The 23,307-nt window shown below is 38.1% G+C and overlaps 1 protein-coding gene across 3 annotated transcripts in view; it reads left to right on the top strand.

Annotated features, from left to right (window-relative positions):
* Positions 1-22,736, top strand: part of LOC129430434 (alpha-2,8-sialyltransferase 8F) — a 63,999-nt gene extending 41,263 nt beyond the window's left edge. For 2 of the 3 annotated variants that reach the window (XM_055187617.2, XM_055187616.2), the window contains exons 4-7: positions 9,482-9,626; positions 9,918-10,030; positions 21,017-21,097; positions 22,092-22,736. In XM_055187617.2, coding sequence (XP_055043592.2) covers positions 9,482-9,626; positions 9,918-10,030; positions 21,017-21,097; positions 22,092-22,554 — 802 coding nt within the window. In that variant the 3' untranslated portion in view covers positions 22,555-22,736. Of the gene's footprint in view, positions 1-9,481; positions 9,627-9,917; positions 10,031-19,961; positions 20,179-21,016; positions 21,098-22,091 lie in introns of those variants that run through there. The other variant, XM_073874855.1, reaches the window with a different exon arrangement.
* The last annotated feature ends 571 nt before the right edge of the window (positions 22,737-23,307 follow it).

The following is a 23,307-nucleotide window of genomic DNA, read 5'->3' as shown; positions in this document are numbered from 1 at the left end:
GAAACATCTGGTTCAGCTAGAAGAGAGAAAGAGGGAAGCAAGCATGCATCAGGAGTCTGAGCATGTGCAAGAGGTGGTAGCGCAGAGAATGGACTGCTGATAGTGTTGGTTTTCTTCACAAAGAAAGAAGCAAAATCATCAGCCATTAAGTCAGATGAAGGTAGTTACATGGCATAGGCTACATCGTTTACATCTCTGATTCCCCCCAAACAAATATAAAACCTTATAGTAATCTCACAAAATCATGTATTCCATAAGTATGTTATCATGTCAGTGCAATTTAGACAAGCCCAATGGATTCATAGACCCATAATTCATGGGGTTAGACACCAAGATTACTTGGCTAGGTCAAATAATGAAGGAGTTAGGATATTTTAAGGGCTCCCTGCCTGTCTTGGATGCCATCTTGAAAATTACACCTTTCTAGTGGTAAACTTTTAGTATGTTATTAAGGACACCTAATACTACAAAAAACAGCTGAGAAACCTTTTGTTAGAATTTTTTTAGGGCTAGGTGTATTTTTTTCATATATGCGGCCGGCCGGCCGCCTATAAACAAAGTCTGGACATCAGAAACTAAAAGAGACTGCAAAGGTCAAAGAGAGAGAGAGAGAGAGAGAAAATGTGATGACAATTACCCAATATTAATTAGAGAAAGGTAATTTATTCACAGAGCTTCCTTTTGACGTAATGTTAGCGTCAGTTATAACAAACCGCTAATACAGGGGTCGGGAACCTTTTTATCCAGAAGAGCCAAACAAACAAAAAATTTGAGAGAAAATTTTCAAAAGAGCCACAGCAAAGTTTACACTCATGTATTAGAAATGTTTGCACATGTTTATGTAATAACAACAGCAGTATATACAACTTACACTGGTAGTAGTTCTGGTAGTTTTATACAACACCAGTAGGTGTCAATAACGCAGTTATTTTTAACTCATTTACACCCAAGCTAACTGTAGGGTACTACAAACAATACTACATTAAAGCACTATATTTTGTTCACTGACATAGAAGTGCTAGAAACCAGCACTAAGACACCACAAAAATTAGAAACAGGCATCATAAACAAGTTATTAACAAGAAGTGCATTGCACCCTGCTTACATTAATGAGATTTCTGTTGCTGCATCATTTTACTGAGTGCTTTGTAGTTGGGGTCGTAACTGGTGAGATTTAGCTTCGTGCAGGCATTCAGGCTTTAATCGGTTAACCTTTAGCGCAGGTTGTTTTTCATGTTGTTCAGATGTGAGAAGGACTGTTCGCATGTATATGTTGAGCCATACATTGTCAGCACAGCAACACTGACATGATGCATTGTGCTGAAAGTGGCTGGAAGTTCGTTCCAGGTTTTCAGGATGAGATTGTCTTCGCGTTGTAGTTTTCTCATATCTGCCCACTTATGTTGCTTTGCCAGTTCTGCCCACTGACGAGCGAGGCTTTCTAGTTCAGAATTCAAATTGATAAATTTTGACACCCACATATCTGACACCTTCAGTTCAGCAGCTTCCAGCTCAAAATCTCCAATGGAGATGCCAGGGATGACACTCAGGCTTTGTGCGTCCACGGTGCACACATGTGGATGAGTTATGACTTTGAACAAATCTGCATGTCTGCGAAAGTCCGCAAAACGTGATTTGAATGACATCAGTAAATCAGACGTAAAGGCTGCGAGCTGCCTGAGGTCGAAATGATGAGTGGGGTCCCTCGCTAAGCAGTCCTCTCTGTATGCTCGCAATGCTTTGAAGTGCAGGAGACAGCCACTTTCAATGTCCCTGATAAACAGTTCCAGCTTTGTTTCAAATGCAAACACTGCCTGTTGCAGGCAGAGCCGGATTTACCCAAAGGCAAACTAGGCACGTGCCTAGGGCCCGATTGGCGGGATGGGGCCCAGACAGAGGGTGATTTTTTTTTTTTTTTTTTACAAATGTCCCATCTACAATTTCGCCGCTGTCGGGCGGGATCCCCGTATCTCCAAAACCATTATTTTTCAGGAAATTAAAAAAACGCCGTATTTTTTAAGTTATTAAACATTATTTCAATTGAAGACGAGCTTTATGGCTCGGGAGCAGAGAGATACGAACTTATGCTCTCATTGATAAAATGGTACGGACACAGACATCGCCGCTGCCAGCAGTGTTCAACAAATACTGCGGTCACATTGAGCCTTAAAGACGATGCTTCAATAGTTAACCAAAGCTGACTGTAGTATACATCTTACTAAACTCGATTTTAAAGGTTTACGATCTTTAAGTGATGCAATACAAAACACGATGAGCGGACTGCTGTCTAATAAGTGGAAATGAATCTGCTCGCAAACTTACCTTCGTGGCTCACGGGCTTTCTTCTGCACAGAAGCATTACAGCTATCGAGTTTTAATAAATGTACTTAAACCTAACTATTTTCACTTGTTAGTGCCTAACAAACAGAAGTATTATATTAATTAAACAGCCATTTTATCTCCAATAAATAAAACATTTACTTGTGTTTAACATTCACAAAATAATTTAATGGTGTTATGCAAAACATTCAATTTAATTCAAAATTGAATTCAATAAAAACATTGCTGCTTGTGTTTTACATGCACAAAATAATTTAATGGTGGTATCCAAAACATTCAATTTAATTACAGTATTATATTAGATACATTTTTAAAACTTCAATGCATGTATGATAAGCCTAGTAATACGTAAATATTTAAAATACATCAATAACTGATATCATAGGTTAAAACAGATAAAATCATAGTTAAGTCTTTATTTATTAAGCGCATTACTGAGTGTATTTGTGTTTGTGAGTTTATGACTGTTGTTGTCTGAGGTGGTGACTCGGATGGGGACGCCAGTCATCAGAATGGTTGATTTTCAAGTTCATAGTTCTAATCTGTACCTGACAGAGTTCCTTTAAGGACACAGACATGGTTGCTGCAAAAAATAAATAAATAAAGGACAAACAATCATTTCCCTACGTTATATAAGGCATGTTTGCGTATAATAACGAGGCAAAAAACAGTTCCTTGCATAATAATTCATGACTGCAATGGCAGAACTAGCGGGGTCAAGATTTTTTTCTTTAAGCCCCACAAAAATCACGTTAGATACCAAACATGATAAAAAAACCAATGGATAGTGGCTAACTAAGTCAAATGCAAGCAATATGTGCTTTAAATTCACTTCACAAACGTGAATACCGTAAAGAAAAATCTAGCAGCCTCAGAAACGATACATTAGACTTTAGCACTACCATTACTTCGAGATAAAGCTGTTATACATAATATAAAAACTGTTATTATATAATTCATATAACTGAAACATAAATAACCAGTGTTTTGAGGACATTTACCTCAGTGGACGTGTTGCTCGACGAGGATTTCGTTGCGATTCTCAATCTTGAAGAGAAATATGCAGCGAAGCTCTCCCGTGGATTACTGACACCTATTGGTTATTTACTTGTACTACTGCCTTAACAATGACACTCCCAATGGATAAGGTGAGGATAATTTAATAGCATTTAATAGAGCCGTGTAATGACGTATAAATAATAAATTTAGCAAAAAATTGTCTGATAGACTGGTTAATATACAACACATGACTTAATTTGGTATACAAACAACCAATTTGTAAGCAAAGACTAGGCTATGTAAAATGTGAATTCACTTTTATTAGTAACGTTGGTAAGTTTCAGATTTCAATTCATAAATAACCTCGATGAGGGGGCCCAAAAAATGCAGCCTGCCTAGTGTAGTCCATTTATTTAATCCGGCTCTGGTTGCAGGGACAAGATTGCGTTTCCAATGCCTTGCATTTTCACATTGAGGTGGTTCATATGACTTATAATATCCACCAGGTAGTGAAACTTCAGAAGCCACTCAATGTCAGTGAGCTCGGGATGAACATTTCCTTTCATTTCCAGAAAGGCCCTCACTTCATTTAAACAGGCAGCAAAGCGGGCGAGCACTTTTCCCCTGGATAACCAACGCACATTGCTGTGCAGTAGCAGCCCTGGATAATTACTCCCCACTTCATCCAGCAGGGCCTTAAACTGGCTATCATTCAAAGCTCGGGCCACAATGAAGTTCACAATGCGAACGACCAATGACATCACTTTGCGAAGATCCTCTCCACACGACTGAGCGCACAGTGCCTCTTGATGCACAATGCAATGAAAGTTTAAGATGGTCCGCTTCTCTTGCTCACACAGAAGTGCAACCAATCCTTTATGTTTTCCTTACATATTGGGTGCTCCATCAGTACACACAGATATAAGTTTATTCAGTGGTAGCTTTTTCTCTGCAGCAAAATCCATCAGAGATTTTAACACATCCTCGCCTCTTGTTGTATCTTTCATCGGCAAAACAGCGAGACTCTCTTCACGCACTGTATCACCCGTCACATACCGCCCGACTATGCTTAGCTGTGCTTTATTACTCACATCGGTAGACTTATCCAAGGAAAGAGAAAAGTAACTACCTGAACTGATGTCGTTGATCTGCATCTCCTCTATCTGGCGAGCCATCATGAGTGCACGATCATGAACAGTTCTTGCTGACAAAGGCATGTCTTCGATCTTTTGGATAATTTTATTCTTGTTTGGGAGGTCGTTAAACAGTTCTTTAGCCACACTGAGCATGCAACCCTTAATGTAGGCTCCGTCTGTAAATGGTTTCCCACTCCGCACAATCTCCAGAGCGGCAGCAAAGCTCGCAGAATTCAAATTCCCGCCTTTGTTGGTCCATGCAAGCAGCAGCTCAGCGCAAGCTTTTTTCCTGCATTCCCCATCGGGATATTTTGCGGCGAATGCTGCATGGTGCGTCTCAAAATGTCTCTTAACATTTGACTTTTTGAGCGACGCAATACGTTCATTGCAAATGAGACACATAGCGGACCCCAACTTCTCCACAAATGCAAATTGATCCGTCCATTCGGGCTGGAATGAACGGTAATTGTCGTCTTTTTTTCTTTTTGCCATCTTGCTCTCGTTGATGATGATTTTTAATTTTTAGTTAGGTTGTTGTTTAACTTGAGGTGGACATGACACAGGCACATCGTCCAATTAAAATTCAGCTCTCTGACAGGTAGGCTAGCTACAGGCCAAACGCCTGCGAGTGTCTTACCTAAATATTTTAAACATTTTATTTTATTTTACACATTCATAATTATACATTAATGGAGTATGCGAATAGTTTAAAAATAATTTTGTCATCGTGTTCGAGGGTGTCTTTTAAGTCAACATTTGAAAATTGGAGAGCCATATAAAATCCGGAATAGAGCCATATATGGCTCGCGAGCCATAGGTTCCCGACCCCTGCACTAATCGTACTTAATGGTCAAGGTTACGCTTATCACAGTTAAAAATGAGAAGGATATCATTTTTGTCCAGATATATATAGATCATGAATTTGTAGCCACTTACCAGCATTCTCCTGTTAGCACATTGCCAGCGGACTTATGCATGTGAGACTCTGCCTATGAAAACCAGACTAAAGTCTCAAATCGAAGTGTGAGTCTGTAAGTCAAAGAGCATCAAAGTTTGAATTCAAACATTTATGTCACTATAATTTCAATTGCTGACATGAACTTACTCAGTGAATATTAAAGATATCAAGTTTATATTTTCACAAAAATAAATACTTCAGCTGGGAGGCTCAAAATTATCTAGTAGATGAAGTTAAAGGTTCATGCACACCATATCATGTATATTTAATTTTTGTTTGAAGAATGGTGCATTTTCTCTGAATATTTGATTATTACTGTAATGTATTTTTCTATTAAATTTACATTTGTAATATATAAAAATAATAAATCATCTTATAGCCACAGACATGGTTGTTTTCTGACTACACACTGATTATAGTGATCAAAAACAATAGCAAACTTTATAGGTTTGTATTATTAAATTGCAGCAGACAAAGATTTTAGACAACTAGGTTGGCTTGTATTTTTGGGGCAAAAGGGGAGTGGTAAGGGCCCAACCTCATGTTCTTTCATAGGGCCCAGAAGTGCTAGTGGCGCCCCTGCATCTTTGCAGTCCGTTACATGGAAATATCAAATTTGAATCTCGTGTTTTGTCACAACCCATATAAAAAAATGTGACGCACTTTTCTGACACACACTCCAAGCGAGTGACCAGTCACAACAGACTACACCAGCTTGACCAATCAGAAGGTTGCGCTACAAACAGATCAATCACTATTACTGTGTGTTTGTGTTTATTAAAAGAGAGAGAGAGAGAGAGAGAAGCTAAAAATGTTTTTGACTATTCCTGAAACCTATCACCATTATAGTGTGACTACAGATTTGGCCATTTTAAATGTCTCACAGTGAGAAGGATCCTGTGATTTCATGCTGCAAAGCAGTAACATGTGTGATGTTCTGGTGCATGAAAGACATGACCAGTAGAGGGCAGCCGTGTTTCATTCTTATGTAACCATGGTTAACAGAGGATAAACACTGATGTCAAGCACCACCCTTTTTTTTAAGGCTTCCAGTCTGTTATTTTAAGTCGGTCAACATGACTGATCTCCAGCCTTGCCCATGTCAACACTTTCACTTGTATACCCAGAAAATCACTGACATGATCTCAGCTATACTCTTTCAGTGGAAATGTTGGAGTTAACAGACTTTGTGAAAGTTAATAGTTGAATCATTCTCAAAACTATAGTATATTGTTTATGTACTGCTCAAATGGTGATAAAATATCCATTGTTTAGTTATTAACCCACATGAAAAAATACTAGTTTAACTACACTGTAAAAAAAATTCAGTAGAAATTACAATGTTATTGCAGCTGGGTTGCCGGTAATTTACCGTAGATCTAAATTCACGTTATTTACCGGCAAGAGTCTGTTCAAAGTTAAATTATAACAAGTCTTTATCTTTACAGAATAAAACTATACAACAACAGCCTCATGCAAAGCATTCTGGAAACCAGAAATCATCATCATCATTTTTCTGTTTAAATCTAAATCTACGGTAAATTACCGGCAACCCAGGTGCAATTTCTACTGATTTTTTTTACAGTGTACATTTAAACATAGTACATACTTTTTCATCACTATCAGAACGAAATATTTTGTCTTCAAAACTACAACTTTTTAGGAAATTAAAAAAACTTTTTTTTTAAATAACTAAACACTTGGGGCCAGATTTACTTAACTAAAGCATGAGAGCGCAATTTCAAAAAGTGCAGATGGGATTGGACATTTCTGCGGGTTAAAGGTGTCTCATGAAAATCTGACTTGTTTCATGTTTAATGCTATAATTGCGTCCCCAGTGCTTGTATCAACCTAGAAAATGTGAAAAAGATCAACCCAGTAACTTAGTTTTGGTAAACCATTGTCTGCAAGCATGTGGAAAAAATAGCTCATTGAAATTGACCAAGGCACTGCCATTTAGTGCAGAGAGAGAGAGAGAGAAAGAAAATAATTGACAATACAATTTAGTTTTAATTTCAACAAACCAACATCATGGCGATTAGTTGCATTAGTTATCAGCTGATTTGCATTTTAAAGGACACATTCAGAAGCAACAGATTTTTGCTCACACTTACAGAGTGGCAATTTTAACATGTTATAATCAATTATCTGTGGGGTATTTTGAGCTAAACTTTACATACACATTCTGGGGACACCAAAGATTTATTTTACATCTTAAAAAATCTTGGGAAATGTCTCCTTTAATGAAATGTTTTTTTAGCTATTAAGACTGTAATCACCCCGAAGAACAAGTTGAAAGAAGCTCAACTTTATGGTAATGAGCTATGACACGGCTCAGCGGCAAGCAGCGACAAAACGCCAGCAACCAATCGGAATATAGCGGCTGATTCCGGAAAAACATGCGATGTAAACTTTTGTTCCTACCAAGACATTAAAATGAAAATGGAGGAGAAATGAAAAATCGCTGTTGCTGGGTTTCCTATCATTTATGATATGACTTTATTTTCATATAGGGACCAGTTACAAAAGAACGAGGCATGGGATAAAATAGCTGGTATAGTTGGTGTGTGCTGATGATTTATAATATTTTACTAATAGATATTCAAATGTGTCTGTGTGTAGCCAGTAGGACTGCATAGTGTATCATTTAAGCATCAATATCACAATGTACGAATCCATAGGAGGAAAAATATGTAGCTATTGTAGTTGATCCGTGATTCATGTTTCATTCGCTCACTGTAACACAGATTTAACCAATTGCACAGATGCAAACAATAATAGTAGTAATAATAATAATAATAATAATAAAAGTTTTATAATGTCATTGTATTGGGTTTAACATTTCATAGTGACACAGACTTCAGAGCGGCCATAGCGTCAACAAGCTTCCTCGTACTTTTTGACAAGGGTCCTTGACCGGGAGGCCTGAGGTGGTGTGTACGTACAGTAAAATTGTTTATTGTAGTACTTATGTTCTTGTTTTGGGTGTTTGTGGCATGAATACACATTTATGTGTGATTAAAAAGAGCCCTTGGAAATGCACTAATGTAAAAGTAGTCTAAGAGGTGTCTGGCCATGTGTGATTGCACTAGCTGTTGCTAATGTAAACCCATCAAAATGCCATCCAAGTATTGAGTTTTACATGATGTAAAGTATAATCGCAAAATTGCCAAAATCCCATTATAAGCAAATTATGAGGGTGCATGTAAAAATCTGAAACATTTGCTTCCCCTCTTTCCTAATAATGAACAAAAAGAAACTACAGAATTAATGTCAGGACTCTGCCATAAAGGTCTTGTTTTATATTTATGTTTTATCGTGATGGCAGGGTTCTGACAGTCTCTTGTTTCATGTGGAGGCTCATGGCCTTGTTTATTGGGTCATGTGCCTCTGGTTTCTCGTTCTTAGTCCCCGCCCCCTTGTTCTCCTTGTTAATTATTCATAATCAGTTTATCCCATTCACCTGTGTTGCCCTCGTTATCTTGTTTAGTTTTTCCCTATTTAATCTCCTCTTTTCTCTCGTCTTGCGCTGGTTCATTGTGTACCGACGTGTCGTACTTTGTTGAGTTCATGTTTGATTTCAGTTTAGTTTTATATCCAAGTCTAGTCGGTAATGTCATGTTAGTATTTTGTATATCATGTTTAATGTTGAGTTGCCCCCTCGTGGGCTTTTGTTTTTTGTGTTTCATGTTAATAAATGTTTACTGTTCACTTTCCCCGACATCGTCTGCGCTTGGGTTCTCTTGTTCATTGTCAAACCCTCACAATTAACTATTATTTTGATCTTGCCACTTTCACTAAATAAGTCAAGCACTCAGAACAAGTATTTTGTATTTCATTACCAATGACCCTATTGTTTTTCTATTACACTACTACATCTGAAAGTAAATAATTTCCAATGCAGAAATATTACTACAAATAGCAGTGGTTTATCTGGTTACTGATGTTGCACTGCTATTATTTTGAACATAACTGTACATTAATACTATATACCCCATCCAAATAAATACATTTACATGTTCTACATCATCTTACACTCTTCTTACAGAGTAAGACTGCGCGCCTGTTGTAACGCAACAGGTGTTTTTTACTACACAAAGCAGAACACGGCTGTCAATCAGAATATTACATATGAGACGGACTCAAAACTGACATATCAAATAAATGAGGAACTTCACAACATTCTTCCTGAGGTGAAGTGACATTTTTATGTCTTTATTCAATATTTTAATTTGGAGGTATTTAACCCTCCTAAACTTTGCAGGTCATTGGGTTGAAAATATTTTCATTGTTAAATTGTTTAATTTCTATCTCCTGATTAATTTTTGTCATCACTAGTATATACTGTACTAGTATTTGCTAAACCGTTTCCTTTTAAAGCTACGTCAGATCTTTTTATATGCTTTTCTATGCACATCTAAAATGTACATGTGGATATAATGCCTTGTTTAATAACGAAGGCTAGTAAACTTTTGTCTTTAAAGGATTTTCCCTGGAGTGGACGTACTCTCGGTCACTGTGCTGTGGTTGGGAATGCAGGGATTCTGAAGAACAGTAGCTGTGGAAGAGAGATCGACACTGCAGACTATGTTATCAGGTATTAAAGGACACATCTCATGATGTGTTAAGTCTTCTGTAGAGCAGATAATGTGTGTTTTGTGCCTCTTGTTTGATCTGAGTCATTAAAGAATCTATAACATAACATAAGAACTTTCACAAAATATAAAAACAGTAATTGATCATCCAGGTTACATCAAAGTATTAAAAATGAAGTGTGGGTTATTTTTTAATTAATCTGTTACTTCTATGTTAGCATGTTTTTATAACTTATTCAGGGCTATACTAAATACAGAACAAGCCGCAATTTGTATAATCTCTCTTAAGCTAAAGAGCACCTATTTTGTTGCTAAAAAAAACAACGTTATTTTGTGTATTTGGTATAATACAATGTGCACGCGTGGTTTATGGTTAACACATTATTTTCACAGACCTTACGTTATCGTTGCTTCTTTATGCCCTGTCTTCCTCAAACGCTCTGATTTGTTACAAAGCTCATCGATCTGAAAAGCTCTGTGTTCCCGATTGGACAGCTTACCATTACATTGTGATTGGCCTAAATACCTCTGACGTCAGCCAGAAATGTGACGCTCTTTACCATGTTTTGAAGATTAGCTCCCAATACAATACTGACAGGAGTTAATATCATCTTTACTACCTTATCAATACGAACCGAATCTGATCCAGAAAATGCTGATGAACAAGCTGATTGATCAACTTTGTCAGTGCGGCTTGAGCAGAACATAACAGATTGGTAAGTTAAGGATACTAAAACGTTAACCCATGTCTGCATTTCTGGTCGTAGAAACAACAAACAACAAGCACTACTTTGCACTGCACAAAACTTCCTGGGACCCGTCAACCGGCCCAGGAAGTAAACTGTTGCCTACAATCTGATAACTTGCATCATCGTTTACTTGCGTCATCGTTTACTTTAAAATCATAAATTGGATAATACTTGCTCTTTAAAAGAAATTACTCTATCTCCTGATTATTTACTCAAGCCAATGTCATCCAAGACATTATTTTTATTTATTTATTTTAAATATGATGTTGTTATTGAAACTGGCCCACCTTTAATTCAATTTTATTTTATTTATATAGCGCTTTTCACAATTGTTAATTGTTTCAAAGCAGCTTTACATTAATAGAAGTAGAAAAAGCATAGAAAAGCGAGCGTAGTAATAATGTAACGAATACAGTAAAGTAAGTTAAGCCAATGGTGGCAGACTCTCCAGGGGATGAAAAAACCCTAGGAGAAAAACCCTCCTGGCTAGTCCAGGGGGAAAACTCCTAGGAGGAGAAAAAACCCTGAGAGAGATACATATATAATTATATATATAAATACTATCGGGGTATGTGAACAGGTAAGCAGATTAAACTGGTTCCACCGGTGGTCATTGGTCAGGCATCGGCTGGGCATCACTTTAAAGGACAGTCAGTAAATCAGTGGTGTGATGACCTTCACGGCAGCAGGAACTGGGTCTGTTTGTCTCATTGTCCTCGGGGTTGAGGACGAGACAAGGAGAGAGAAACAGAATCCTATTAGCGTAGGGGCCGTTCACATGTAATGCAAGTGTCATACAGTATTGTGGTTTAAATCAGCTCGGTTCCAGGCTAACTATTGCGGCATAAGTATATTACCTAGATGAGTTATGTGAATGCTTTGTTCTGGACAAACGAACTATTGCGGGATAGGTACATTTACTGGACATTTTATGTGAATGCTTTGTTAAAGACGAATGTCTACGTTTAGATTTAAATTGATAAAGTGTTAAAGTGTCTGATACTCGAACATCATTTGGTAAATCATTCCAGAGCTTAGGGGCTAAGTAGGAGAAGGATCTACCACCTTTAGACACTTTTGATATTCTAGTGATAATTAAGTGGACAGTATTTTGTGATTGCAGTGTACGTGATGGATTGTTTTCTGATAGTAATTCTTTAATATACGAGGGTGCTAGACCATTTAAGGCTATGTAGGTGATTAGTAATATTTTAAATTGTATGCAATATTTAACTGGTAGCCAGTGTAAAGATGCCAGAATTGGACTTATGTGGTCATACTTTTTAGATCGAGTAAGCACTCTTGCGGCGGTGTTTTGAACCAGCTATAACTTGTTTACCTGATTTGCGTGACATCCCCCGAGTAACGAGTTACAATAGTCTATTCTAGAGGTCATAAAAGCATGGATAAGCTTTTCTGCATCTAATGCAGACAGCATTGTGCGTATTTTTGAGATATTACTAAGATGGAAGAATGCTGTGCGGCAGACGTTGGAGATATGACTATCGAAAGATAGATTGCTGTCGAACATCACACCTAAGTTCTTAACCATGGAAGATGTTACCATAGTGCAGCCATCTATGCGCAACTTGTCTGACATATTGTGTTTGGAGCGATTTGGTTCAATAATAAGTATCTCTGTCTTATTGGAGCTTAGCATAAGAAAGTTATGTGCCATCCCCTAATATCACTAATGCAGTCTGTTAGCTTAGAAAACTGTTGGGTTTTGCTAGGATGTGACGATATGTAAAGCTGTGTATCATCCGCATAGCAGTAAAAATTATGTTATGTTTCCTGATAATATCTCCTACGAGAATAACGAGAATAGGATAGGGCCTAAAACTGATCCCTGTGGTATGCCGTATTTAAGCGGGTATGATATGACTCTTCCTCATTTACATAAACAAAGTGATAGCGATTGGTTAGATACGATCTAAGCCAGGCTAACACCTGACCACTGATGCCAACATAGTTTTCTAGTCTATTGAGTAAGATTGTGTGATCTATTGTGTCAAAGGCTGAACTAAGGTCTAGTAAAACAAGGATTGAGATTTTACCACGATCGGATGATAAAAGGAGGTCATTTGTAACTCTAAGCAGTGCTGTCTCTGTGTTATGGTGGGGCCTGAATCATGATTGGAACTTTTCATATGTACTATTATTTACTAAGAATGTGCGTAGCTGGCTTGCCACTACTTTTTCTAATATTTTAGAAAGAAAAGGTAGATTTGAGATTGGTCTAAAGTTATTAATATCTCCCTCGTCAAGGTTTGTTTTTTAATGAGCGGTCTAATAACTGCTAGTTTAAAAGATGTTGGAACGTATCCTAATTCTAGTGATGAGTTAAAGATATTTAGTACAGGGTCTGACACTACAGGTACTCTCCCTTGCGAAATCTGTGAGCCAGTGACATCACTTTCTCCTCTCCTTCTCTCCTCCATTCAAGCACAATCCGCTTCTCCCTGGCCAGGCTAGGGCTTGGCTGCATCTCACAGCTGTACAGTTTGGGAGCTGCAGCAGGTCATCAGTTTGGGACCAACCTTCCTTGGTGTCTCGGCCTCTGTTAGCTCAGCTCAGTACTCTGTTAGCTGATCATTATGACTGCTTGACTTAGTCTTTCACTCTTACTATCTGGCAGCCTGCGTTGTCTTTGCTGCTTTATACCCCTCAACCACGTCACTGGAAGCTGCAGCTTGCCATCTGTGCTGTACAAGCCAATGGAGTAGAAGCTTTTTGGAACGCTCAACCACCTCCTCAAATAGGTGTTAATCTTCCTTTCCAATCCCTCAAGAGTGGATACAAGTATCTCATAAACTAACAGAGGCAAGAGCAGCCTAGGGAGTACCCCATGTTGGTAACCCCAAGTCTTATACTTGCCAGGTAGGCTGCTCTTCTGTAGGGTTGTCATCCATGTGTCTGCTTGGATAATCATCTCACGTTCTGCTTGTCATTGAATTCTCCTCTGTACCACTTTCACAAACTCTCCAGTGGTCTCTCTTGGACTGTTGGAATGATGGAATTTTTATCCTAAAACGGAACTGATACATCCCTTCTCTAATACATGGTTTCTGGACTTCTGATGTACGGTCTCTGTTTATCTGTTCTCTACACAAATAAACAAACACATTTTGACCTGTATGCTCGTCTTGTAAGTTCATGATGAGAAATGAACATGTGAAAGAAAACAATTATTATCATTAATACATAAAATTAAATTATTATAATAATTGACTATGATGGGATTTTTACAACGCTGTTCATCAAATAATGATGGAGATTGAAAAAGTCTATCGCAACCTTTGGTGTTTGTGTGTGAATGATTACCTTGATTAGTTAATTACTTATATAAACCCACATTATACTCAAATTTACAGATTCATAGTACATTTATTCAGAGGTGTCAAGTAACGAAGTACAAATACTTCGTTACCGTACTTAAGTAGATATTTTGGGTATCTATACTTTACTTGAGTAATAATTTTTCAGACAACTTTTTACTTCTACTCCTTACATTTTCACGCAATTATCTGTACTTTCTACTCCTTACATTTCAAAAATCGCCTTGTTACTTCTTTTAATTTCTGCTTGTTTTCTTTTTTTTACATTCCGGCTTGTCAGCGTAAAAACCTATCTTGATAAATTACATCATCTGGATGAATGCGATTGTGGTTGGATGAGAAGTATAAACATACACCATTCCGACACCCTTTTGGTTTGTACGCAATCCCCGCCGTACGCAATCCCCGCCCCCCCAGCTGACTGCAGATGATCAAAAGTTTGTTTGATAGCGCTGCAAAGATAAACATAAAAGAACCGCGAGAGCGATTAGAAAGCATGCGGAGCACTTTGCTCTCGCGATGCTTTGATATCATCCGCCATCTGTTTGTACAGTAACAGAACGCGGCATTCTGCCTTCAAATGGAAAGTACGAAATAAAACTCGCGGATCACTTTCAGGTCAGTTCACATTCACAAGCCTGTGTAAATATATAGCTGGCTGCTGACACCAACCCATCTGTGTGATTTAAATAGCATAACAATGTACCAATTTATATAATGTAACTTCAGTTGTTCAACTTAAATGACATTGTGCTGCGTTGCGTTTTGAAGCATGGCAAAGATATGCTAAAGACATCTGTTGTTTTGTAATAACTGTCCTAAATTTTATTTGCATTAACAAAACCTACTTAGCTAAATGCTTGAGTGTTAAATCAATCAAACACATAACCATACATACCAACTTTTGCCTTTGTTAATAGACATCAGCTGTTTCCTTAAACCTGACTTTTAATTTACTTACAAGAAAGACAATCTTCAAAATTACTTGGATATATACTGACATGTAAGATCAGCTTTGTCACATTAGATTAAGCTGAAGTCCATTAGCTACACTGGTACAGATGCAGAAATATAGGCTTTAATATATAATTGCATATGTGTGTAATTGTAGTTAGTGTTGCTGTCAAAATACAATTATAAATGATAACAATAGCATATTTCTATCCTCACACAGCGGCCCTGCTCTGAAGTTTGACTTTTTGCACCATTACAATACTTAATATTTATATATAATGCTCATTAGTACACATATAAGGTTCTTTAATGCAGTGGTATACAAACCATTTTTTTGTGGCCTCCCTTGTGTACAGTGGATTCCTTCGCAGCCCCCCTCCCAAAGAAAATGTATGACATAAAACATTCTAAAACATAAAATTTGAATTAAACAAAACATATTAAATTATACAATGTATTGCTTTTGTTTAGTAGCCTTATTGTTCTGAGGTTTAATTACACAGAATTTATAATAAAGTATTTCATAAATTATTATAAGACTGGCACCATCTCGCGGCCCCTAGTTTGAGAACCACTGCTTTAATGTACTTGTTTGCATTGTACTAAAATGCGTTCATTTTTAATGGGCATATACCGTATGCAGTTGAAACAGATAGCCTAGTGCAGGGGTAGGCAACATGGAGTTCCGATGTCCTGCAGAGTTTAGTTCCAGGTCTAATCAAAAGCCCCTGAAAAAGTCACCTGAAACTACAGGTAGCCAGGTTTTATAAGGGTTGGAGCTAAAATTTGCAGGACATCGGCACTCCAGGACGGACATTGCATACCCCTGGCCCGAGTGCATCCCACATTTTTTAACATTAACATTTTAATATAACACTTTAGTTATTATGGCCTTTAGAAACGTTTTTTAGAGGAGATAGGGTAGTGCACAAAAGGCCCCTGTGGCGCGGCCTAGGCTTTTTTCCATAATGACATTTTTTTCCTTACATTACTTTTACTTTTATACTTTAAGTAGTTTTGAAACCAGTACTTTTTCACTTTTACTTGAGTAAAGGGCTTGAGTTGATACTTCAACTTCTACAAAAGTCTTTTTAAACCCTAGTATCTATACTTCTACTTGAGTAATGAATATGAATACTTTTGACACCACTGCATTTATTTCATGTTGTGTAGTGGACTCCAACAGTAACATTTTCAGCATTTTAGCCAAGCAGTAATGATATTCTTTTTTTTCTTAATTAGAGGAACGCATTATTGCCTACACTAACATACACTAAATTTACATTCATCTTCTGTACATATTAAGTAAAAAAATAAATAAATAAATATAGTAGTCAACATTTGAAGTGGATCAAAAACATTCATCAAATTTGTCCTAAACAAGAATGGGTATTGGATATTGGTTTAAAGAAAACTTTTAGAAAAGGTTTTGATCCACTTCAAATGTTGACTAGTGTAAATAAAATGAAAAGAGAAAAAATACATCCAAAATAAACAACGTAGTAGGGGGATTTCACATTTCCAATTCAAAATCCTGTATTAAGGTACATAAATATCTTGCTTTGTGACTTTTCATACTTTTTAAAATCTTCAAATATTTTGAAAAAATTATATTTAAACACTACAAAACGTGGAGGAGTTTTACAAAAATTACATTTGTAAATGTAAAATGTAACCAACAACAACAAATTATTTACAACATATGAAATTATTCTCAATTAACACTCCAAGCATCTTCCACCAATCATCAATGAAGATAGATTTTCTATTCACCAAAATACATCTGTTATTAGCAGTAATGATATTCATCACCTGATAAATGGTTATTTACAGTCCTGCATTACTACACACATCCATGAATGCTTTTATAGGCACCTGCTAGATGTCACTTGGCAACACTGCGCCTCGACACATTTTCTCCACTGATTTAATAAAAGTTAATTGCAGCGGAAAACAAGATCACTGAGATTGTGCAGCCAGTGACAATGCCTAAATTAGGGTGCATCAATTTAAAAGGGAAATTTTAATTAAAAATATCAATTTAGCTGGCATTGCATTTTGTTCCACTTAACATAAAAATGACTTTTGCAAAGTTTTGAGGAATTGCATTGAGATTTAGTGGTGCCACCCAACACATGAACTTTGGCTATGAAAATTTGAAGATTCTCTATTCAATTGTCCTATATACAAAATAAATGGAAGTCAATGGGACATGTTCAAGTGGCCTTACCCTGAATTTTGTGAAGCAGTGATGGATGTCGGACACACATGCTGGGGTGGTTTCCCGGACAGGGATTAGCTTAAACCAGGACTAGGCCTTATTGTTTATTTTTAACAAACATGCCTTACTAAAAACATTACTTGTGTGCATTTTGAGGCAAAACAAAGGGCACTGATGTATTTTAAAATACTAAAAGTGGTTCTTAGCTCGTAATTATAGGGGAACCATTTTTAGTGCTATATAGTGCTATTTAGTGCCATACGGGGGTCATATAGCACCACTATAGCACCACATATGGTTCTATATATCACAATATGGTTCTATACAGGTGCTACACAGGTGCTACATAGGTGTTATATGGCACTTAAAATGGTTCCCCTATGATTACGAGCCAGTGAACCACTTTTAGTTTGTTTTTAGAGTAATAGTGGCTAACTTACTGGCAACTAACAAGGCCTAATGGTAAGAGCTGACACTAACTTTATATAATAAAATTATATATATATATAATTAATTCGTTACATTTATATAGCGCTTTTCCAGTGCTCAAAGCGCTTTACATATGAATGGGGGAAACTCCTCAACCACCACCAATGTGCAGCATCCACCTGGATGATGCGACGGCAGCCATATTGCGCCAGAACGCTCACCACACACCAGCTTATTAGTGGAGAGGAGACAGAGTAATATAGCCAATTAGAATGAGGGGATGATTAGTAGGCCAATGGGCAAGTTTGTCCAGGATGCCGGGGCACACCCCTACTCTTTTTCGAAGGACATCCTGGGATTTTTAATGACCACAGAGAGTCAGGACCTCGGTTTAACGTCTCATCCGAAGGACGGTGCTTTTTTGACAGTATAGTGTCCCCGTCACTATACTGGGGCATTAGGACCCACACAGACCACAGGGTGAGCACCCCCTGCTGGTCTCACTAACACCACTACCAGCAGCAACCTGGTTTTCCCAGGTGGTCTCCCATCCAAGTACTGACCAGGCTCAGCCCTGCTTAGCTTCAGTGGGCAAGCTGTCTTGGGCTACAGGGTGATATGGCTGCTTAACTTCAAACTTAATTGCTTAGTCTGTGCCATAGTGCTATATAGTGCTATTTAGTGCCATACGGGGGTCATATAGCACCACTATAGCACCACATATGGTTCTATATATCACAATATGGTTCTATACAGGTGCTACACAGGTGCTACATAGGTGTTATATGGCACTTAAAATGGTTCCCCTATGATTACGAGCCAGTGAACCACTTTTAGTTTGTTTTTAGAGTAATAGTGGCTAACTTACTGGCAACTAACAAGGCCTAATGGTAAGAGCTGACACTAACTTTATATAATAAAATTATATATATATATAATTAATTCGTTACATTTATATAGCGCTTTTCCAGTGCTCAAAGCGCTTTACATATGAATGGGGGAAACTCCTCAACCACCACCAATGTGCAGCATCCACCTGGATGATGCGACGGCAGCCATATTGCGCCAGAACGCTCACCACACACCAGCTTATTAGTGGAGAGGAGACAGAGTAATATAGCCAATTAGTATGAGGGGATGATTAGTAGGCCAATGGGCAAGTTTGGCCAGGATGCCGGGGCACACCCCTACTCTTTTTCGAAGGACATCCTGGGATTTTTAATGACCACAGAGAGTCAGGACCTCGGTTTAACGTCTCATCCGAAGGACGGTGCTTTTTTGACAGTATAGTGTCCCCGTCACTATACTGGGGCATTAGGACCCACACAGACCACAGGGTGAGCACCCCCTGCTGGTCTCACTAACACCACTACCAGCAGCAACCTGGTTTTCCCAGGTGGTCTCCCATCCAAGTACTGACCAGGCTCAGCCCTGCTTAGCTTCAGTGGGCAAGCTGTCTTGGGCTACAGGGTGATATGGCTGCTTAACTTCAAACTTAATTGCTTAGTCTGTGCCATAGTCTGATTCACTGAGCAACATCACCAGGGAGAAAGAGAGAGGAAATGGAACCTGAACTCTGAGCCTAGCCAGTGCGTCTCTCCCTAGATATGTCTCCCCACCTGCCACCCAAGAGTGACGTCACTTGAGTTTGCAGCGGCGAAAGGTTTGGCTGTTGGTTACGTTCATGTTCAACTGCCTACAGCACATTTTGCAGATGCTGCTCCTTCCTTGCCACTGTGAAAAAGTTGGACATTCATTGCACGTACATTGACCTCACTTTTTTGAACGCAGCATTGGTCAACCACACTGTAAAAATTTGCTGTAATTATGCAGCTGGTTGCCAGTAACTTACTGTAGAAGATAAAGACTGAAAATGTTTCATGTTCATTTAACTTTGAACAAACCAGTTGCCAGTAAATAACAAATGTAAAATCTACAGTAAGTTACTGGCAGTAATAGTTGCCAGTAATATCCAGTAATACTGTAATTTCTACAGAAATTTTTTATAGTGCATCCATCGTGCCTTGTGGAGTGCTCCCGGTCATTGGAAGGTCACTGTAGTCTGCTATCCAGAGACACAAGACACAGCTGCACAAAAACCCATAGTAATCACCTCGCTTGTGGTCAGTGACTTCTTTTGCGCACGTAAATTGCCCAGGAGTGGTTGCTCGGTGTTGCCAAGAATGTAGCGGGACCGTTGGCTGCTGGATTCTTGTGGTAACAGGTTCCATTTCTCTCTCAGACATGTGAACAAGGTAATCTCTCGTGAGCGTGATGACTCCTCCTTCAGGTCTGTGAAAACCTGGTTCAGGAGGACCTCACCAAAGTGGTTCCGACACCCAGACCAAAGCAGTGGTCGGCCCAGTGAGAGCTGTATGGCAATGCAGGTTGCTGTGAGATGGCCGGTGTTTGACGCAATGGCCTGCAGTTTCAGCCACTCTGCATCTCCAACCACCACTGTAAGATGATACAACTGGTATGATAGTAATATTTAATAATACATACCCAACACAGAAAGATCACCTCAAACAGAAAGATCAGCTCAGTTTTCTTGAGCTGTAGTGTTGTTTACCTCAGATCTCCATGGCGACCATGGAGCACTGTTAACCTCTTTATCCAACAAAAACAGATCTGCGGTGGCACAATCATCATGTACTGGAAAAATATTTTGCATGTGTTGTTTCTACATATAATAGAACACTTTTAGCACCCAGCCATATCAAAATTCAAGAATTGTGATTTTCGATGCACCCTAGCCTACATCTATCCTCTGCCATTCAGTGGTCAAGTCTCCGTAGGTGAATCGTATGCTGAATTTGTCATAATAGCACATGATAGGTCTTCAAGTCAGATCCACCAGCTTTTGAGGTATTGTCCAAAAACGATGCTTTCGACTCTAGATGTGCCCAGATGTTAGGTGGAAAAATGAATTTTGTTTCTAGGTCTGTCAGGGCTTGACCCTTCACAATATTAACACATTGCACATAAGAGCGTGTGAACAGTCAGTAAATTTGCAGTAGTTTGTGCTGTTATGAGCTAGACATGTTCTCTGGTATATTTCTTGTCTAGCAAGAAATACTCTTTAATAGGGGGAACAGAGCACTTTATTTATTTCAAACAATTAAAGAAAATACAATATACCTGTACGAAAAATAATGCCAAAGTACCATAAACATAGTGTAATTCCATCAAATCTGTAAGTCAAGTCAGTTTAGAGGCTAGTAAATATACACCGAAATTATATTTTGTGGAAATTGTAGCATTCCTTTAATCTTCTGTCTTTTTCTGTTTCTGCAGGTTTAACATGGCTCCCATTAATGACAGTGATGTAGGGCTAAAGACTGATTTAATCACCGTTAATCCTAGTCAGCTCGCACGGTGAGAATCCAATAACAGCAGTTACTAATGATAATTCACAGGGTGGAGCGTTTATTTGTTCTCTGTAAAGATGCATAACAAAAACGCCTGTCTACAGTTGGAGGTCACTCGAAACTTTATGAAGGCGACACCCTCCAAATTCTCCAGCCTGATGTGCGTGCCAATTTTTAAGAGTTTTTACTCATGTTAAAGGCCCAACTGGCCCGATTAGTTGCTTTCGCACCTATCTGGACCTTGGTGCTTGGGCCCTAATTGAAATACCAAGAAAAACAATCAGGCCCTTTGAACTTTCAGGTCTTGAAATGTAAAGGTAAAATCCCCTGTCATCTTCACTGTAAAATGCATCACGTTTACAGAACATTTGTCTACAGTCACTTATGATTTCGGTAGTTAAACATGAAAAGATATTTATTATGTAGCAAATAGTTTCAACGGGCTGTTGAAAATAATGCACAACCAAGGTGGTAATGCGGACCGGTGTGCATTATTTTCAAATAATTCATAGGACCAGAGTCCATTATGGCAATGAAAAGGTTATTTAGTCAGTCAGTAAAATGCCCTATTTGTACAAATTTCACTTTCATTGTAGCAACTTTATTCAAATGGTAATTGTTTCTCATGAGGATGTCTGCAAACATACATTTGCATGCCTCCACGATAAAACTCATGCATTTGGATGAAGATACATTTGTGGTGAATGTGTGTGTTTATAATTCTATACACCTAGATTAATGCTCTGCTCATCTGGTTAAATAAACTCACATGACCTGTAGACTTGGTTTATATGTATATGGAATTCTGTTGTATAATTAATAAACTCATATGTGGATTAAAATGGCATAAAATTACCACATGACAGTGGGTAATTCGGCTGGGAATTTTTACACGGGTGTTAAAAAAGACATTCTGGATTCAGGCGAATCATGTAATTGACAAGCAGATAAACTATTGTTTAAGATGATTGTGAATGTGTCTCTTTTGTGTTTCTCTACAGCTATAAAAATTTTATGTCTAATCCAGGTCCATTATTGGAGCGTGTGAGTGTCTATGGTAACTCGTCAATCATCAGTTCACCCTTTGTATATGCATCCAACACTGAGCTATGCGTCAATTCATTCAAAGTGCTCCAGCCAATCAGACCTCAACAACAGATGGTCTTCTTTTCCTCCATTTACCTGAAGAACCTGCATGGTTTCTGGAAGAGACAGGGCCTGAAACCTGTTCGTCTCTCCACCGGGTTCATGTTAATTAATGTGGCACTAGAGGTGTGTGATCACGTGCACGTTTATGGATTCTGGCCATTTGACACTAATCTGGAGCAGCAGGAACTTACACATCACTATTTCGACAATGTAGGACCCAAACCGGGCGTTCATGAAATGCCAAAAGAGTTTCTCAACTTGCTGAAGCTCCACAGCCAGGGGGCGCTAACACTGCACGTACAGCCCTGCTTATAACAGCTGTTAGTGATTTGAATGCACTGTATTATTTAATGGTTGGTTGGTGAGGAGGGAGGCTGTGAATGTTTTCTTACCTTTGGTTTGCTCTTTGGTACATAAAGCTATTTAAATATTTTCTATTTTGAATTGTGACCTTGGACAGTTAACTCCTATATATTTAAATAAATACATTTGGGTTATCTTCTTTTGTGGAGTTTATACTTCCCCCTGAGTAAATACTGATTCCTGTGTGTGTTTAGAGTTTATTGTTTCATGCTGTATTTAAAAAAATAATAATTTGCTTATTTATAAGATTGCAAACACTGAATGGGCGATTTCTGTTTGCATAACTACGTTTTCTATTTAAAAAGTTACTTTGATTTGTGCAAATGTTTCTGCAAGTGTTTCACTCCTTTTCCTCAAACGGTAAATATAAATTCTATTCTGTGTCTCATTACTGACATTAAAATGCCTCACACTGTGAATGTACCTATTGTTATACTAAAGTTAAAGGAATAGTCTACTCATTTTCAATATTACAGTTTTTTTCCAATTGCTAACACACTAAAATGACATGAACAGCACAACTATTTAAACTGACACACAGAGAGCAACACCTCTTCTCAAGTCTCCAAAAGTCTAAACACATTTTCTGCTTTACACACATTTTGCAATTTACAATGGCACTTTGTAAATGCACTGAACACGGTTCCCTGCACAAGACACAACAATCTGACATAAAGTCACATGTTTGCCTTTTCAAAACACTAC

This window comes from Misgurnus anguillicaudatus, chromosome 13, assembly GCF_027580225.2.
Source record: "Misgurnus anguillicaudatus chromosome 13, ASM2758022v2, whole genome shotgun sequence".
Classification (NCBI taxonomy): domain Eukaryota; kingdom Metazoa; phylum Chordata; class Actinopteri; order Cypriniformes; family Cobitidae; genus Misgurnus; species Misgurnus anguillicaudatus.
Note: the sequence above shows the minus strand (reverse complement) of the source record. Positions and strands in the feature narration are given on the sequence as shown.